The following is an 18,888-nucleotide window of genomic DNA, read 5'->3' as shown; positions in this document are numbered from 1 at the left end:
ATGATCTCCGATGGTTAATAAATTTGCGGTTATGAATATGATTAATTTTCGTGGTTATGAGAATGGCCATTGGACCAAGAATTTACAGGAACATTTGGAACATTTCATTTCTAAGCAAACATTTCTGTCTCTGTGCCGAACTGTTACCATTCATATTATACAATCACACTTATCATCATGAGGAGTTAAAGGTCTTTGCAGAATGTCAAATGGGCAATTCAGGTCATCTACAATCGAGGGCTAGGTCAAAAGGCTTGTGGGCCCCACCATGCTAAAAATTGGAGAACCGGCCAAAGGGCTAGCCAAGAGTAGCCAGCTAGCCCTATAGCCTAGCCCAAATAGATGCTACCTAACGTCAGGTTACTGCTGGATTTTTTAGCCGAAATTTTTTTCCTAGAAATACATAAGTCATTTCTACCCCATTTCTCACATCATTTTCACCATTTCATACTATCTTACATCATTTTATTTCAATTTTTTACCAATTTTTCACATCCTTTTCATTATATAAAGATAAGAAATCCAAAGGCTTATTAATTTCGCAACAAGTGGCACTCAAAATATGTCCAAAACCTTATTTTAATATTGTAGTTTAGTTCAATTAACAATATGAATTCAATTAAAATAATAAATTATTGAGAATGCTAAAAAATAGCCCAATTCGGTTGGAGATGAGTGTTTTTTGTCAAAAAGCTATGCTTTGGCCCATGACTCTTTGACCTTCTTGGTTGGATATGGTATAAAATATGGTATAGCACTATTCATTAGAAAATAATTTCTTGCAAGATTATAGAGTTGGACATGACCCTTCAGCCATCTTGAGATGGCCTCAAATGCTTCACTGCTATGATGGGGAGTTAAAGGTCTTTGCAGAGTATCGTATGGGCATTTCAAATGCTTCACCAGCTGCTATGCTTCTTCAGTTGGGTCAGATGTCATCCTCCAAAAGAAGTTGCTTATAGTAATAGCTACGAATTTTGGTCTATTAGAATCCGAAATATAAAAAAAAAAACAGGAGCGTGTAAAAATGGGTAGAAATCATTTCTATACTTTTTTTTTTTTTTTTTTTTGGAGAAATCATTTCTCTACTTAATATTGCTAGAAAGAAGTGCAAAGCATTCGTCTGAAAGCATTTTATTAATTTCTCAAGTGGAGATCATAACTCAAGATTGCTAGAAAGACAACTTCTTCAAGAAGTGCGACCTATATATTTTCTGCACAGATACACTTTTATACATTTTATTTAATACATTTTCCACCCTCAAGCCTTCTAATGTGACACATTAGACTTGAGTAGTTTTATTTTTTTAGAAATAAGAACTTGGTTTTATGCTGGCTGGTAGTTCTTGGCCTTCTCCGCCTCACCCTTCCTCAACGATGATGAACTCGGCCTATCTCCGCCGGATCCAGAATACAGATCTACAACTTCAATCTGCAGAATACCCAAAAAATCAAGGCCTAAAAAAGAATATTTTTCAAAGAAATTGAAGTCTACATTTTTACGATTAGTATATCATAAAATGATAAGTTCACGGCAACCAAGTCCAACTCAAACCTTAAGCTGCGGAAGGCCCTTCTCAGTTCTCTTCTTATTAACAGACAGTCCGCCGTCTAGCGTCTCCTTGCTGCCAGAAATCAAATCTACAAAATTAGCTAGGGAAGAAATAACGCCTGCCAACAGTAAGACGGAGACCCGAAAATGCACATTATGCCGCCTTATAGACTTCAAGAGTGTAGCAAAGACGATCGTGATGAGGGTTACATGTACATTTTTTTGATAAACCGCTACTCGGGGACATTGTAACCGAATTGAAATGTTAACACAGATCAAAAGAAAAAGATGTAATCAATCTGCAACGAACCTGACAACAATTGCCTCCAGATTCTCATCAACTATTGCAGGGCCATAGGGGTCCGTAATAGGTTGAACTTGCACTTCAAGCGACTGCGAGATAGACTGCAATTTTTGGCAAAAATTTGAGGACTAAGAGTGTCATTCCACGACATTAAACAAAACAAAAAAACAAAAATTCTGAAAAAAATGAGAACAGATTAAAGACATATGAAAGTAGTGAGTTTACTTTTATAGCTTTGTGAACTAAAGTTGAAAGGTTAATTACAATTACATTCCTTGAAATTCAACTCGAGCTTGTTTAACTCCTTCAAACTCAAATATTGCTAGTTGTTACTTAACTCCGCTAAGATTCAACTCATGTCTCACTTTGTCCTTAATCTCAAAATCTATACATAAATTTTTCTTAACAATGGGGGTCATATCTGTGCCACGTAAACAGTTTTGACAACCTTTAACGGTATAGCACAAAGTGAGCCACAAATTGAGTTTTAAGAGGTTAAGTGAAAAGATTTAATGTTTTCAAGAGGTTCAGTAATACTTGAGTTGAATTTCAGATGTATTGTTGTAAATAAGCATTTTTCTTCGAGTTTATTCCCTAACTACATCAAATGTTTATATCTTCTCATTCAACACTTAATTTCTACTTAAAATTCAAACCCAAATTCTCTTTTGTAAGTAGTACATTAAATCCAATATCAATATTAAAAAATTCCAAGTACATACCTTGAGGTAATTTTCAACATTATTCATCCTTTCCTCAACGGGTTGTATCAACTCAGCAAACTGCCAAAATTAAAAAATAAATAATGGATACATTAAACACACTGAAAACAAATTATGATTAAGATTGGAATTAAACTGTAAATACATGAAATCACAGAAAAGCTGAAGGATGATTAATATAAACCTGTTTGTTGGCCAACATAGGTCCGTCGCAAATTCCAACCACAACTCGATCCCTAGCCAAGTCCGTCGCGGCCTGGTTCCGTTTCCACCACCACCATTATTTTTTATCATCTCAAAATTTACAAACCCAAAAAGTGAAAACACTAAAACTAAAACGGAGAAGAGACCTTGAGAAAATATCGATGGCCGTTGTGTAAGCGGTCAAAGGTGCCGCCAAGAACCACGGCTCCATATGTATTCGGCGGAGAGAGCTTGTAATTCGCTATAACATCAGAAGTCGCCATATTCACTGCAGCAGCTCCTCAATATAACTTGCATGCAAAAACCTTTAAGGGGTCAGCAACACTTACACCACTACTTTCCTCACGTGTCACTTCGACTAGGTTCGAAGTTAAATAAAATACCCACGATAATATAAAGCCAGTTTCAAAACTGAGCATGTTTAAGCGAAAACACAAGCAAATAGAAGTGGAAAACTGAAAAAAATAAAAAATAAAAAATAATTCGAGAAGGATGCATGCATGATAACCAACCAATATAACAAGCAGTTGAGCCCATACTCATATATATATATATATATAAACACTGTGAAACAAACAAATTCACAAGATGTACAATCTTCAGAACAGTTATCAACAGCTTAGGGAGTGATTAAACGATTATGATTATGGTGTTTGCACGGTTAAAGGGAGGAATAAGGACTTTCCTCGCTCCTTATTGAGGATTAGGAGAGAGCATTTTTCAACAACAAAAGGTTATCAAACATGCAAAACTTACGTGTGCAAACCAAGAAAACCCAAGAACAATTTTCAACGGAAAGTTAGACACTTCAAAAATACCATTTCAGTAATACAGTTTTTTCCCTTGTGTATTTATAAAGGTGAAGTGTGGACTTAGAGCGCTAATACATTTTCAGCAGTAAACATTACCAATTCACAGTTGGAATGAATGTAAACATTGAATCACAAACAAAAAAATCACGGTAAAAAAATACAATAGAACACGAAAAAAATACCTTGATCCCGAAGCTATAGCAAGACTCTAGGTTACCCTAAACCCTTTATATGGGAGCAGAGTCGGCAACAAGTGGTGAGTGGGCAGATGATGTGTCACATGGCTAGAAATGCTGACATGATGAGATAACACATACTAAGTGGCAAAGTCTCGATTGGATTTGTATCGGTGTTCGGCCATGCATATCCTTTGAAGGCACAGCATCTAGAATTGTGTAGGGTGAAAATGGGTCATTTGAAACCTTGAGAAAAGGAAATAACGAAGACCAACAAAAAAAATTGTGACATCTCAAATACCAATTAGACCTAGGTTCTGTTCAATCCTACAAATATATATATATCTAAAAGGAGATTCGAACTTTGGAAATTTTCTACTAATAAAAAGAGAGATCTTCAGTATACAGATTCAAAATGTTAAACAGGCTGACTCAACCTCACTAACCCGTTTAAAATCAGCCCATCAAAGATTCGGTCGGTTCTCAAGCTGGACCACTTAGTAATGAGACGACTTTATATAAATACAAGAGATTCTGTTTATAAACACGAGTTTGTTATAAATATGTAAAAGCTAGAGAGATAACCTTTACTAGTGACAGGAATAAAGCAGGTGTAAAATATCACATTGTAACTATAGCATTAGGGGATGACAAATAAAAGAGGGAGGAATAGATGATGTTATTGATCTTTCTTTCTTTCTATGCATTGAAAGTATACAGAGCGCTCTATTTATAGAGCAACTCCAAACTAATGCATTAACTACATATTGAAGTTTACAGCACTTCCTTTGACAATACAATCTCCATGCATTTCCAAATTCAATTTCACTTTGCATGGGCATTGAAAATGTGCGTGTGTGGGCATTCATAACAATGCCAACGTTTTCAACACTCCCCCTTGAATGCCCACATATCAACATGAGTTGCCTCGTTAAAACCTTACTTGGAAAAACCCAGTGGGGAAAAACCATAGCGAAGGAAAAAGAGTACAACTTTTCCTGGATTGTTGATATAGTGTTAAATATGTTTATGTTGCCTCGTTAAAACCTTGATAGAAAAAACTCAGTGGGAAAAATCCTAATCGAAGGAAAAAGAGTACACCAGGCATGTATCATGGATGCTCCCCCTGATATATATCTCTCCCTGATTCCGCATTCTCCAAATTTAGCTGTTTGATAAATCGACGTAATCCAATACTTTGTACTAACTTTTGAAACGTGCATTTCGGTAGAGATTTGGTGAACAAATCTGCCAAATTTTCATTAGAACGGATTTGTCTAACTTCAATAACTTTAGCCTTCTGAAGCTCATGTGCACTGAAATTTTTTGGAAATATGCGTTTAGTTTTATCGCCCTTGATGAATCCTTCCTTTATTTGGGTGACACAGGCTGCATTATCTTCATGAATGAAAGTTGGATTGTCTGTCTACGAAGTTAGACCACATGAATTCCAGATATGATTGATCATTGATCTTAACCAAGAACATTCATGACTTGCTTCATGTAAAGCAAGTATTTCTGAGTGATTGGAAGATGTAGCAACTAGTGTTTAGTATGTTGAGAGCCATGAGATTGTTGTATCTCCATTCTTGAACACATATCCAGTTTGTGAGCGGGCTTTAAGCGGATCAGAGAGAAAACCAGCATCTGCATATCCAACAAAGACCTGGTCATTTGTGGATTTCTCTGAGTAAAAGAGACTCATGTCTGTTGTCCCACGAAGGTATCGCAATACATCTTTGACACCTTTCCAATGACGAATTGTTGGAGCAGAGCTATACCTTGCTAACAAGTTGACTGAAAAGGCTATATCTGATCTAGTACATTGTGCTAAATACAACAAAGCACATATTGCACTCAGATATGGTACTTCTGGACCAAGGACCAGTTCATCATCTTCTTTTGAACGGAATGGATCTTTCTTAACGTCCAGAGAACGAACGATCATTGGTGTGTTGAATGGATAAGCCTTGTCTATACCAAATTGCTTTAAGATTTTTTCAATGTAAGTTGATTGGTGGACCAAAATTCCACTAACACAATGCTCGATCTGCAGGCCGAGACAAAATTTTGTTTTTCCAAGGTCTTTCATTTCAAATTCGCTTTTCAGATATTCAGCAGTTTTATTGAGCTCTTCAAGTGTTCCAACTAGGTTCATATCATCGACATATACTGCCACTATAGCAAATCCAGAGTTGGATTTCTTAATGAACACACAAGGGCAAATAACATTGTTGATATACCCTTCTTTGATCAAATACTCACTGAGACGATTGTACCACATTCGTCCAAATTGTTTCAGCCCATACAATGATCGCCTTAATTTGATCGAGAGCATACCTCGTGATTTGTTAGTTGTTTCAAGTGACTTAAGTCCTTCTGGGACTTTCATATATATGTCAGTAACTAATTCTCCATATAGATACGTGGTGATGACATCCATAAGTCGCATGTCAAGTTTTTCTGAAACCACTACACTTATTAAGTTACGGAATGTAATTGTGTCCATTACAGGAGAGTATGTCTCCTCATAATCAATTCCAGGTCTTTGCAAAAAACCTTGTGCAATGAGTCGTGCTTTATATCTTGCAATCTCATTTTTCTCATTGCGTTTCCTTGTGAATACCCATTTGTAACCCACGGGGTTTACACTAGGCGGGGTTTGGAATATTGGTCCAAAAACATTTCGCCTTTCCAAGGAATTTAATTTTGCCTGGATTTCATCTTTCCACTTAGGCCAACTTGTCTCTGTTTACTATATCAATAGAGTGGGGCTCAATATCATCACTTAATATGATTTCAGTGGCTACTGCGAATGCGAACATATCGTCAATGATTATTTCATTCTGATCCCACAATTCATTAGTACATGAATAATTTATGGGGATTTCTTTGCTCTCATGTACTGTTGTCTCTTCAGGGACATATGTCTCATCAAGGACATTTTCTGTTTCTAGAAGTCCAGAATCATGAATTGTGATTTGTCATTCATTCTCTTTTCCTAAATGATTTCATTTGGATTCAACTATGCCCTTGTCTTTCTCTTTCGAAGGGCTGAATCTTTTGAACCTGAGGGTTTACCACGCTTCAGGCGTGCACCAGATGAATCATTCGCTGCCACTTTATTTTGTCCAACAGGGACATCAATCCTTGCAGGTGCATTGTAGCTGGTATATGTGATTTTGTCACTTTCATAGCATCATTAAATACATATGGCATTTGATTGGCAATGTTTTAAAGATGAACAATCAGTTTCACTTCATATTCACATTGAGTGCTACGTGGATCAAAATGAGACAATGTGGGAACAACCCATGTCAGCTCTTTCCGTTCTTCTGGAACGATCTTTTCTCCCCCTAACGACGGGAAGATTGTCTCGTGAAAGTGACAATCAACAAAACGAGCTGTAAACATATCACCTGTCAAGGGTTCCAAATATATAATATAGATGGTGAATCAAAACCCACATAAATTCCCAGTCTACGGTGAGGTCCCATTTTTGTGCGTTGCGAGGGTGCAATAGGCACATAAACAACACAACCAAAAACTCGTAAATGTGAAATGTTTGGCTGATGCCCAAACACAAGTTGTACTGAGGAGTATTGGTGGTTGGCTACAGGTCTCAATCGAACCAATGATGCAGCATGTAAGATGACATGTCCCCATGCATAAACTGGCAATTTTGTTTTCATGAGCAAAGTGCGAGCTATTAACTGAAGCCGCTTGATCAATGCTTCTGCTAGATCATTTTGAGTATGGACATGAGGAACATGGTGTTCAACATCAATGCCCAATGTTATGCAATAATCATCAAAGGTTTAAGACGTAAATTCACCAGCATTATCAAGTCGGATTGACTTAATGGAAGTAATCTGGGAACTGTGTTCGTAACTTAATTATTTGAGTAAGAAGTCTCGCAAAAGCTACATTTTGAGTATACAAGAGACAAACATGTAACCATTTAGTAGATGCATCAACCAAAACCATAAAATATCGAAATGGTCCACAAGATGGTTGAATAGGTCCACAAATATCCCCTTGAATTCTTTGCAAAAGTGATGGGGATTTAGCATCAACCTTTAGTTGTGATGATCTAATTACCAACTTCCCTTGAGAACAAGCTTTGCAAGGGTTATCATTTGTGATAGCAATATGTCTGCTCAATAATGGATGTCTATTAGAGTTGGTAATTATCCTACGCATCATGGTAGATCCTGGGTGACCCAGACAGTCATGCCAAAGCATGTAAACTTTTGAATCAATGAACTTCTGGTTCATGACGGTATGTGATTCAACTGTCTTTATGTATGTATAATACAATCCACTCGACAAACCATGCAACTTCTTCAATATGGGTATCATTAGAGGTAATGCATAGATACTCCACATTTTCTAAACTTTTCTTTTCAATGTGGTATCCATTTAAACGTATGTCTTTGAAACTCAACAAATTTCGAGTAGATCGAGTAGCATACAACGCATTCTGTATGGACAATATTGTTCCATTTGGTAACATAATCTGGGCTTTCCCTGAGCCTTCAATTACATCTGAAAGTCCTGATATTGTTGTTACCCATACCTTTGTAAGCATCAATCTTGAGAAATACTTTTGATCTCGAAGTATTGTATGCGTAGTTGCGCAGTCTGCAAGACAAATATCTTCGCCATTTCTCATGTTTTGAGAATGACCATAGTTTTTATCCATGCTCTCTGAGTAAAGGAATCAGAGTTAGAAGCAAGTTATAACAGGAAATTTACATGCCACTTTTATTGAATCTGAAATGCTAGTTTTAAACAACAAGTTCATCATAATAAAAGTACATCAAACATAAATGATTCAGTCGGACCGATACACTTCATTCCCCCTTTCCACAATGAAGTCCGAAACATCTAAGTGAGTTGTGTTCAACTGCCCTGATAAGTCGCACACTGGATCAGGTATATCCATTGGTTTAGCCTGGTCGAGAAAATTAATCTCGACACCTTTCTCCTTGAGGAAGGCTTGATACAGATCCACCAGATGTTTTGGGGTACGACAAGTACGCACCCAATGCCCATTGCCACCACACCTATGGCAAGCTCTTTCAAAGTTCATGGGAGCATTATTCATATGAGCTTTGCCTTTGTGGCGATTCACATTTTTTAAACTCTGGCCTGAATTATGCCTTGGAACCTGGTTGTGAAACTGACCACCATGGTTCTTGCCTTTCCTGTTCCACTGACCTCGCTTATGGCCATGTCCTCATTTATGATTATCGCCACCAGAGGATGTGGCGTTCACTTCGAGGGAAGCAGCATTCACTTCTAGGAATGGTGCAGATCCAGTAGGTCGGGACTGATTATTTTTCATCAAGAGCTCATTGTTTTGTTCAGCTACCAAGAGCACAGATATCTATTGGTTGTATTCAGTGAAGTCTCACGCTCTATACTGCTGTTGCAGGAGCACATTAGAGGCATGAAATGTGCTGAAAGTTTTTTCTAGCAAATCTTCCTCAATAATAGTATCCCCACAGAGCTTCATCTGAGATGTAATTCTGAACAACGCAGAATTGTACTCTGCCACTGACTTGAAATCCTAGATCCTTAGGTGAGTCCACTCATAGCGAGCCCTTGGAAGAATCACCGTTGTCTGGTGATTGTCTCTGTTCTCAAGGCCTTCTAGAGAACTAATGAATCTTCAATCGTTAAGTACTCGCTTTTTAGTCCCTCATCAAGATGGCAACGAATAAAGATCATGGCCTTCGCCCGATCTTGAGAGGATGAGATGTTCTCTTCCCTTATGGTATCTCCAAGATTCCCTGCTTCCAGATAGATCTTGGTATCCAGTACCCAGGTAAGGTAATTCTTCCCAGTAATGTCCAGGGCAGCAAAATCAAGCTTCGCCAAGTTCGTCATTTTTTTTTTCTGAAAGAAAATGAGATGTGTAAGAACTTGCAATAATATGTATTTTTGGAGGAATATAGTGTTAGAATTTCTGGTTCTTACAAATTTTGCATTTTGATCTTCAGGCCAAAATGATAAACACTCGAAACTTCAGGCTCGAGATTTTCAAGATGAATGAGGAGGACGATTGAACCGCACCATTCTCATTGAAATAATATAACATAGAATGAGCGATTATTTCGCATCACTTAAGTAGCAGGAAAAATTTAAATACGCAGAGCAGGGTGGGCGATTATACCGCACCACCTAAAATTGTAATGAAATTAAGCAGGCAAATTTAAATATGCAGGGTAGGGTGGGCGATTATACCGCACCACCTAAAATTGCAGTAAAATTCGATCTGCAGTCCAAGATAGGCAATGATACCGCACCATCTTGGATCGCAGTAAGATTAAATTTGCAGTTCAAGATGGGTGATTGTACCGCACCATCTTGGATTGCAGTAAAATCAACATAAATAAATACTAGGTTAGTAATCAAGATCTACACCAAACAAGAAATCAAAGATGTATGTAACTGTTAAGTTGAGAACTAAAAGCAGGCATAGAGCAAATAGTTCGTCGGAAGGGTATATCGCGTATTTAAGGCAAAGGAAGAAGATGAACAGTAAAAACCTTAGAGGAAACATTTTTTCCTTTCTTTACTTCGGCAAAGAGAAATGAGAAAATGATTAGGTTTTAGAGACTCGTGTTGATAACGTGTTATAAATATGTAAAAGTTAGAGAGATAACCTTTACTAGTGACAGGAACGAAGCAGGTGTAAAATATCACACTATAACTATAGCATTAGGGGATGACAAATAAAAGAGGGAGGAATAGATGATATTATTGATCTTTCTTTCTGTGGGTTGAAAGTATACGGAGCGCTCTATTTATAGAGCAACTCCAAATTAATGCATTAACTGCACATTGAAGTTTACAGCACTTCCTTTTGACAATACAATCTCCATGCATTTCCAAATTCAATTTCACTTTGCATGGGCATTGAAAATGTGTGTGTGTGGGCATTCATAACAATGCCAATGTTTTCAACAGAGTTCCAAATGTAAACAAAATCACTCTATAAATATCTAATTATAAATAATAAAAAAATCAGGGTCTTAAATAGCAAACGATATTAAACGCATTACCTTGTTTGGTAAGCACATTACAAAACCCCTGGCCTTGGATCCTTTGTTTATGCTCTTCCCGTGTCATGGGAAAACATATGGATATGGACATTGAGTTCTGAAACTTTTACGGAGACCTAAAAATAAAAGCAGACATTTTATTGACATTTACTGCACTGAGGACTCAGTTAAAACCTCAGATATGTTCCTATTGACAAAACACCAGCAGTAAATCAAACAACACATTCTGCATTTGCAGAACTTTTACATAAGAAACAGTTTAACTTTGAAGAGTATATGTTGGGGGAATGTCCCGAAGTGATCCACATGCGTTGATGAGCCGAAATTGAAGGACGTTACCATTTTACTCATCTTCTTTCGCTCTGCAACGAACAGCTCAATTGACTTATGGATTACTGCGCGATCTCCAGTTTGATTGTTTTCGGCACAGATACACTCTTCTACATCTTATTTTCATACAATTTTTCCGCCCTCAAGTCTTCGAACGGGACAGATTACACTTGCATAGCTTCACGTACACTTTTTGGTAAATAAGAACTTATGATAGTGGTTGGTTCTTGGCCTTCTCCGCCTCAAGCTCCCTTAATGATGTTGAACTAAGCTTATCTCCACGAGATCCTTCAGACACTAGATCTACAACTTCAATCTGCACAAAACAGACTAAATTGAGGCCTAACAGCCATAAAGGTTTTCAAAGTAACAGAAAATAGTCTAGTTTTAATATGTTAATGTCAGGAAGATATCGAATTTGCAGCAACCAACTACCTTAAGCTGTGAGAGACCTCGGTCAACTCTCTTCTTATTAACAGACAGTCCACCCGGTAAAGTCTCCTTGCTGCCAAAAATTAAATCTACATAATTAGTGAAGAAATACCTCTACCAACATTTTAAGAGGGAGACTCGATATTGTGCAGGCTGAGGTAAGTCGACTTATTCCCTATTTTAAACGTAAACTGAATCTTTCTGATTCAAAGCAGGCAGACAAGTTTTGAATTTTAAAGCGGGTGATGATCTACAATTCACGGTCAAATGGAAGTTGTCCTTAAAACCTACTGGACCTCAAGACTGAAGCAAAGACCAAAAGAAATCTACTATTGGAAATCTAGCAAAGGCCAAAAAAAAAAGAAGTAAATCTGAAACAAACCTGACAACAATTGCCTCTAAATTCTCATCGACTATTGAGGGACCATAGGGGTCCGTAATAGGTTCAACTTGCAATACCAGCCCCTGCTTGATAGACTGCAAATATTCGTAAGAAACTGAGAACTGAAAATATCATTATAGAACATAAGAGAACTAGGCATTTTCTACGACACAACAACGGCGCAGGAAAACAACACAGAAATTATTGAATGCATTATCCTCCTGAGATAGCAGGGTTGATGGTCCATAAATACCGCCACATAGTCTACTTTCTGTAACCCTTACCAAAATTGAAATACTAGCAAATGTCAACCAGAAATTGAGATATAAAGAGATGAAAGCGGTATGGACATACGGTGGCCAAACACATGAACCTGTTCAAACAGACAACAACAGCTACAACAGAATGAGCTGCATTGCAACTCATTCTTAATTGTTTGGATCAAATGTTAAAAAACATAAAAATAGAACATTCCGATTTATTACGGATTGAGAAGAAAGTTTTTCCAAGTGAACTATAACACCGTATTTTCCTTTGAGTATTTGAAATCCACCATAAATTCCAAAGTTTATGCTTCGGAAAGTTCATCAAACCATTTCTATCTCTTCTTTCAATACACACCAATTGAATCGCAATTCAAACAAATTCATGGAGCATAATACCTTGATGTAATTCTCAACGCTATTGCTCCTTTCCTCAATGGGTTGTATCAAATCAGCAAACTGCCATATTCGGAACATAAACCGCAACATTAACATCGAAATCTACTTCATCAAGACAATAGTTTAAATTTTAAAGCCTTTCGGGAAAATCAATGCTAACACCAACTAAACCAGTTCGAATTAATGCACAAAATTCGTAAAATATGAATGAATGATGGATGAAAGCTAAGAACCTGCTTTTTAGCCAACATGGGTCCGTCGCAAATTCCGACCACAATCCGATCCCTTGCCAGCTCCGCCGCCGCCTGCTTCCATTTCCATCAAACCATTAATCTTAAAATTCACATACAAGAAGTAAATATAAAGGAAAAGATGAAGACACATACCTTGAGAAACAGGCGATGACCGTTGTGTAATCGGTCGAAAGTGCCGCCGATAACGACGGCTCCGTATGTATTCGGCGGAGAGAGCTTGGAGCTCACCAGCGAATCCTCCAAAACCGCCATTTTTGACGCGCGACTCCGAACTGTAGAAGCAAAAGTCTATCTCTTTCCGTATCTCTTCTTTTTTAGGGTCCTTTTTTTTCAGAAAAAGCCTGAAAGCGTTGGTCTTTTTGGTTGTCGGCTAACGAACATAATGAACCTGGACATCTTGCTTATGTGCCGGGTCGGGTTTTCAAATTTTGGTTAGCAGGGCCAAGTGTTCTTAGCTCCTCGAGCTGCTGAAGAGAGTTTTTATTTTTATTTTTTAACAAACGATATTGTTTATACTAGAGGGGAGAAGAAATGAGCTTAGTCTTATAATGAGCTAACAATAATGAAGTTCAAATTCGCCTTTGGTTCGAATCTAAGACCTCTCACTAACCAAGTAAAGAAAACAGACAATTAAATTGTAGTATTAAGTGATAGCTACGGAAGAATTTGAATACAACAGTTACGGAAACAGAGTTATTTGAAAACAGGACCTCGGTAGCGCTCATTTATTGGCATCTATAGTGTTACATGCCCCAACCTTACATCAATAAATTGGTAACAAACGGTTGAATCATCATTTCAAATTTACTTCTATTACACAGACGTGAGTTAAATCAGTTGTTTGTGCTAGTGCGCATGCCTCCTTGCACCCAATCGGATCAGTTTACTCGTAAATTGAGTTGATAATAATATCGGGTTGTAAAAAATATATCTACTACTCTAACAATGCAAGCATGAAGAACCGGTAAGATCTGCAAAGTTCAAAAGAAGCATTACATAACTTTTCTTTCCAATAAGGACATTTGGGTTCTTTAAACAAGCTCTCTATCTCCCATCGGTAGCTAAACACAGTATGTTAGACTGTCCTTCCAGCCTAGCAGATGTTTGCTGTGAAATAATAGACTGCAAAGTTATTGGCATTTGCTGCATTAGAACTGAACACTTCGACACTTTATAACCTCGGACGTGTTCCTATTGACAACACACCAACCAATGTTTAAATCGAATGACTTCTACACAACAATCTGCATTTGCAGAGTTTAAATCATCTTAACTGTTGTTAAACAATCTTTCAAGAAACTGTCGAGCTCTGAAGAGTATATGTCGGGGAAATTCCTGAAGTGATCCACATGAGGTGTTGTGCCGAAATTGAAGGACCGTACAATTCTACCCTTCCTCTTTTGCTCAGCCATGAACGACTCAATTGACTGGTGTGGAACGACTTTATCAGCAGTACTGTATAGGTAAAGCTGTGGGCAATCAGGACTGTTTTCCGAAAGCATAGAAACTACCTTCGTTAACCTCCTGCACGAAAACAATACAAAAGTCAATCATATACCTTTTAATTGAAAAGTTCTGCCCATTTTCTTGAACATCAAGTTATATATCATCTATGATTTACAAGCATTTAAATCAAAAACAAGCACTGCTTACTTATCCACATCAGGAAACTTTAGAAGACCTGAAAACAGCTTCTCCAATATCAGTAAAACCACGGCTTCGGAAAGTGGAGGCTTCTCTTCTTGCAGCTTTGACAAGCTTGCTGCATCTTCCGACTCATTTAATTCTCTAGCCTCAATTGCAGCGCTTGTTAAAGAGCTGCGTTTTTTCAAAATCGCAGCAGCAAATCCTGCTGCCCACACCTGTCAAGGTTAGAGAAGGTTATCATTTGCACACAGCACCATAAATGCAAAGCACAACGACGCCCTTCTGAATTCGTAACATATAGCTCAAGTTGAACTCACATTGATGTATAACCATAAAACAAAACATAAATATATAAAACCAACATATTTGAAATATTTGGCGAATCAGATTCAAAAACATTCCTCAGATTACATTGCAGATTTGATCAAAATGCAGAGAAACCAAAGCGAATTTGCATTGCAGGGTGCTTTGTTACATTCTAATAAGCCAGTAAGTCATTTCAGATTCCACAAAATAGGTAATCCAATCAAAAGCAGATCCTATAGTCAATCTAAGCAAACAAATCCATCCAATTAAACCATGTCAAAAAACAGTTCTTATGTTATTCGATAGCAATCAATCGATACTTAAAAATCCGATTAAACCATGTCAAAAAGACCTTAGGATTAAAAGGTTCAGCTGCTCCTGAATCAACCACACACCCTTTAATCTTCTCCATCAGGTCTTGCCTCCGCTGCAGAATTTCAAGAATGGCACCATACCTGCAACAAACTAACTGTCATAAGCAACCTCCCAAAACCCGAAAATTGGCAACCCATGAAAGCAGTAACACAAAGCAATCACATCCAAACAAAGAGTACCTACACAAACCAACCCGTATTGCTGAACGTGTGAAAAAGCAAACACCTTTCTCCGCCATGCTCCGCCCACGAAGCGAGCTCCCGGGCCAAGTCTGAAACCCGATTTTCGACCCGGCGGCCCAAATCAAACCAGAGCACCTCCCTCGGATCAACGACGAAGGTCACGGCGTGAATGCCTCTGGAGTTGTACCATTCCACGTACCTCTTCAGATGCTTCGTCTTGGCGCCGAGCCAGCCCAGCAACACAACTCTCACTTCAAGGTTGTGGGTCCCGAAAGAACCCACATTTCCGGCAATGCCACCGTGGAACGCCCGATTCGGGGTGGAAACGTCGTCGTTTGAGGGTGAGAGAGAGGGGTTGAAGCTGCTGAACGGCGACTGGGAGGAGAGAGAAAGGGGGAGGGATTTGAAGGGGTTCGGATTGAAGCAGAACGAGGAGTGCGACTGCGCGAGAGAAAGAGAAAAGGGGGTTCTTTTGCCGACGCCGTTTCGAGCGAAAGTGTGAAATATAAGCGAGGAATTTGCGGGCCGACGGAGTTTTGGGGAGAAAGCGAGGGCGGACGGCGTCGTTTTGCCAAAGAGCTGGCGATTGAGACTGAGAATTCTCGCCGGAGCTTCCATGGAGCAAATGAAAATTTTCGGTTGGAGCAGTTGGGTTGTAGACGAAGAGGTAGAGCGCACGACCGTGAACCCGTGATCACCTAGAGATTATCAAACAAAACGACATCGCATATCCAAGGACGAGAAACGACAGACCGTTTAATCATGTGGGATCTCCTCCCACCACAACGCATAACGTAGACCAACCACGGAAAAGTTGAGAACTTTACAGTTTCCTCCTCATTTTACACCCAAAGATTTGAGAGGTATTCACGGCCATTGCGATGTCGTCGTCCGTACTGCCTTCGGCGAGAACAGAGCTCTTCAACCCAATTCATGAAACCAGGTTCACTGGCCTCACAAGACCATTTAATTGCAACAGTAAGCTCATCCACTCTATCTTTGCATTTAATTTACTAAAGTTTCGATTTTACTGACATGGGTTAGGTTAGTTGGCTAATAAGCCCGCCATGTGCGGCCAAGTTTTAACTTAGCATAGATTAGAGTGGTTTAGAATTTCGGAAAATGAAAAGTTTCAAATTTCTTTTTCTGGGTACTGACTAGTAAGTGTTGCATTTCCTTGGAAGGAAGCAAATGTGTGATGAACAGGAGGAGTTTTGCTTTCAGAGGAGTTGCAGCTGCAGGACTCTCAGTCATGGGTTCTTCGTTGACTGCTCAGCCAGTTAAAGGTTAATCTCTTTACTTACCATCTTAGTTCATAATCTCTTTGCAAATTTTCCTGCTTTTAGGCAAAAGGGTTTTGGATTATGTGGGATTTTATTTTATTCTCTAGGTGTTGAAAGACTGGAATTTAAGCCGGAGGGGTACAATTTTTGGACATGGAGGGGTCACAAAATTCATTATGTGGTACAAGGAGAAGGGCCTCCAGTTGTTCTTATTCATGGTTTTGGTGCTTCTGCATTTCACTGGAGGTTTGCTACTTAGTGCCCATCACCTTCTATTTTTCCCTTCAGTTTTTATTAGAGTTTACATTTACTTGCGTATGCATTGGCTATGGCATAGTTGTTTGCAAATTCCTATAAGCTCCGTGGCGGGGAAAATCTAAACTGAGAGTGAGAGGTTTCGAAATCTGATCAAGTACGAAATTTCAAGAAACTGAGGCTGATTTCCTTTTTGTTTCTTTTGCTTTTGTGATTAAAACCCAGTTGTTGTCGACATGCCTTGGGGGTTTTGGGTTTCTTTCAACCCTTTGATTTCAAGTTTCCTATGTGAACTTTTATGTGAAGTAAACATTCATGTTTATGGTGGCCGTAAGTTTAGTATACTCTAAAAGTGATAAGTTTTTATTTGCTCCCCGTGTTACAGGTACAACATTCCAGAGTTGGCTAAAAAATATAAGGTTTATGCTATAGACTTGCTGGGGTTCGGGTGGAGTGAGAAAGCACTTGTTGATTATGATGCCATGGTTTGGAGAGATCAAGTGGAGGATTTCTTAAAGGAGATAGTGAAAGAACCGACAGTTTTAGTTGGAAACAGGTAATCTAAACTTTAATTACTTACTTACGGAATCTGTAATATTTCATGTATAACATTACATAACTTAAGGCTTGTAAAATGTCGAAGATCGTGTTTTCTAAACATCAAACATTGTTTCTAAGTTTACAGGCATAAACCTTCAGTTGAGGTCTTTTTAACTTTTTCAATTAAGAGGGGTAATTTGCTTTGAGTTGATCATTGCAAACGGAAAATGTGTATATCTCATGTTTTCTCTTCAGATGGCTTTTGAGATAATGACTATTTGACTCGCTGTAATTTTCAGCCTCGGAGGTTTTACTGCTTTGGTTGCAGCAGCTGGGTTGCCTGAGCAAGTAGTTGGAGTTGCACTTCTGAATTCTGCGGGACAGTTTGGAAATCCTAATAGTGTAGCCAAGGAGTCTGAGGGGGAAACAGCCCTGCAAAAGTTCATCCTAAAGCCCCTGAAGGAAGTTTTCCAGCGAGTGGTACTTGGATTTCTGTTCTGGCAAGCAAAGCAACCAGCACGTGTTGAATCCGTCTTAAAGAGCGTAAGTTACTTTCTAAAGCTTCTCCGTGAAGTCTGAATATAAGGTCAACCTTGATATTCCAATCATTATACAATAGTCTCCCAAAGTCGTAACAAAATTTTACTACAATATGTTTTAAATACTTAATTTTGCTGGCGCAGGTCTATAAAAACACTGCCAATGTGGATGACTATCTGGTGGAGTCCATAATAATGCCAGCTGCTGACCCAAACGCTGGAGAAGTGTATTACAGGTATGTGTAGATCTGTTCTATAATAAAGATCCCCTGAAAACAAATGACGTGGATTAGTGATATCTTGAAGATTTGGTCATGAAAATTGATGTCTGATTCGTTAGTAAGTATGACGTTTCTTGATTGTTTTGCGCAGATTGATGACCCGGTTCATGACGAACCAGACCAAGTACACTCTGGACAGCGTCTTAAGCAAGTTGTCTTGTCCGCTGTTGTTGGTCTGGGGTGACTTGGATCCGTGGGTAGGTCCTGCCAAGGCTAACAGCATCAAAGCGTTTTATCCGAATACAACTTTGGTAAATCTGCAGGCCGGGCACTGTCCACACGATGAAGTTCCAGAGCTTGTCAATACGGCATTATTAGATTGGTTATCAACTTCACCACTCAAAGCCTCTCTCCAAACAGTCTGAACGAATAGAAATCTGTAGCACCCACCCCTCATGCTTGATATGAGGAGTATACTTGCAATACGAATGTACAATTGTAAATTCATTTATCAAATTACTACTTAATGTTAGCTTTCCTTCGTGTTCGTTTCTGAGCTTTTGAGACGACGAGACATGAACATAATGATATTGACAAGTCACCACCTTGTTTGTCAAACTGTAAGTTGTCTGCGACG

General features: G+C 38.6%; 4 protein-coding genes across 5 annotated transcripts; 1 reads left to right on the top strand and 3 right to left on the bottom strand.

Moving 5' to 3' along the window:
- Nucleotides 1-1,118: 1,118 nt before the first annotated feature.
- Nucleotides 1,119-4,315, bottom strand: LOC126604797 (phosphopantetheine adenylyltransferase-like). Its single transcript, XM_050272110.1, has 8 exons — nt 4,217-4,315; nt 3,777-3,979; nt 2,929-3,087; nt 2,763-2,834; nt 2,579-2,638; nt 1,863-1,957; nt 1,556-1,625; nt 1,119-1,432 (listed from the first exon to the last, which is right to left on the bottom strand). Exons 3-8 carry the CDS (start codon nt 3,043-3,045, stop codon nt 1,328-1,330), a joined length of 519 nt encoding a protein of 172 aa, XP_050128067.1. The 5' UTR covers nt 3,046-3,087; nt 3,777-3,979; nt 4,217-4,315; the 3' UTR covers nt 1,119-1,327.
- A 6,645-nt stretch (nt 4,316-10,960) lies between these two features.
- On the bottom strand, nt 10,961-13,279 carry LOC126604796 (phosphopantetheine adenylyltransferase-like). 2 transcript variants are annotated; one of them, XM_050272109.1, is made up of 6 exons: nt 13,036-13,279; nt 12,883-12,954; nt 12,650-12,709; nt 11,988-12,070; nt 11,609-11,678; nt 10,961-11,489 (listed from the first exon to the last, which is right to left on the bottom strand). In XM_050272109.1, the coding sequence occupies exons 1-6, from the start codon at nt 13,153-13,155 to the stop codon at nt 11,382-11,384; spliced, it is 513 nt and encodes a 170-aa protein (XP_050128066.1). In that variant the 5' UTR covers nt 13,156-13,279; the 3' UTR covers nt 10,961-11,381. The 2 variants fall into 2 exon arrangements, with proteins under 2 accessions (XP_050128066.1, XP_050128065.1); XM_050272108.1 differs by having other exon boundaries at nt 11,988-12,082; nt 13,036-13,276.
- A 596-nt stretch (nt 13,280-13,875) lies between these two features.
- Nucleotides 13,876-16,073, bottom strand: LOC126604788 (uncharacterized). The gene is made up of 4 exons (XM_050272097.1): nt 15,415-16,073; nt 15,209-15,311; nt 14,557-14,765; nt 13,876-14,427 (listed from the first exon to the last, which is right to left on the bottom strand). The coding sequence occupies exons 1-4, from the start codon at nt 16,029-16,031 to the stop codon at nt 14,163-14,165; spliced, it is 1,194 nt and encodes a 397-aa protein (XP_050128054.1). The 5' UTR covers nt 16,032-16,073; the 3' UTR covers nt 13,876-14,162.
- A 169-nt stretch (nt 16,074-16,242) lies between these two features.
- On the top strand, nt 16,243-18,869 carry LOC126604789 (pheophytinase, chloroplastic-like). Its single transcript, XM_050272099.1, has 7 exons — nt 16,243-16,391; nt 16,598-16,699; nt 16,804-16,942; nt 17,337-17,507; nt 17,791-18,034; nt 18,175-18,266; nt 18,403-18,869. The coding sequence occupies exons 1-7, from the start codon at nt 16,295-16,297 to the stop codon at nt 18,674-18,676; spliced, it is 1,119 nt and encodes a 372-aa protein (XP_050128056.1). The 5' UTR covers nt 16,243-16,294; the 3' UTR covers nt 18,677-18,869.
- Nucleotides 18,870-18,888: the final 19 nt, after the last annotated feature.

This window comes from Malus sylvestris, chromosome 15, assembly GCF_916048215.2.
Source record: "Malus sylvestris chromosome 15, drMalSylv7.2, whole genome shotgun sequence".
Classification (NCBI taxonomy): Eukaryota; Viridiplantae; Streptophyta; class Magnoliopsida; order Rosales; family Rosaceae; genus Malus; species Malus sylvestris.
The sequence above is the reverse complement of the archived record's forward strand: the minus strand, read 5'-3'. Positions and strand labels throughout refer to the sequence as shown.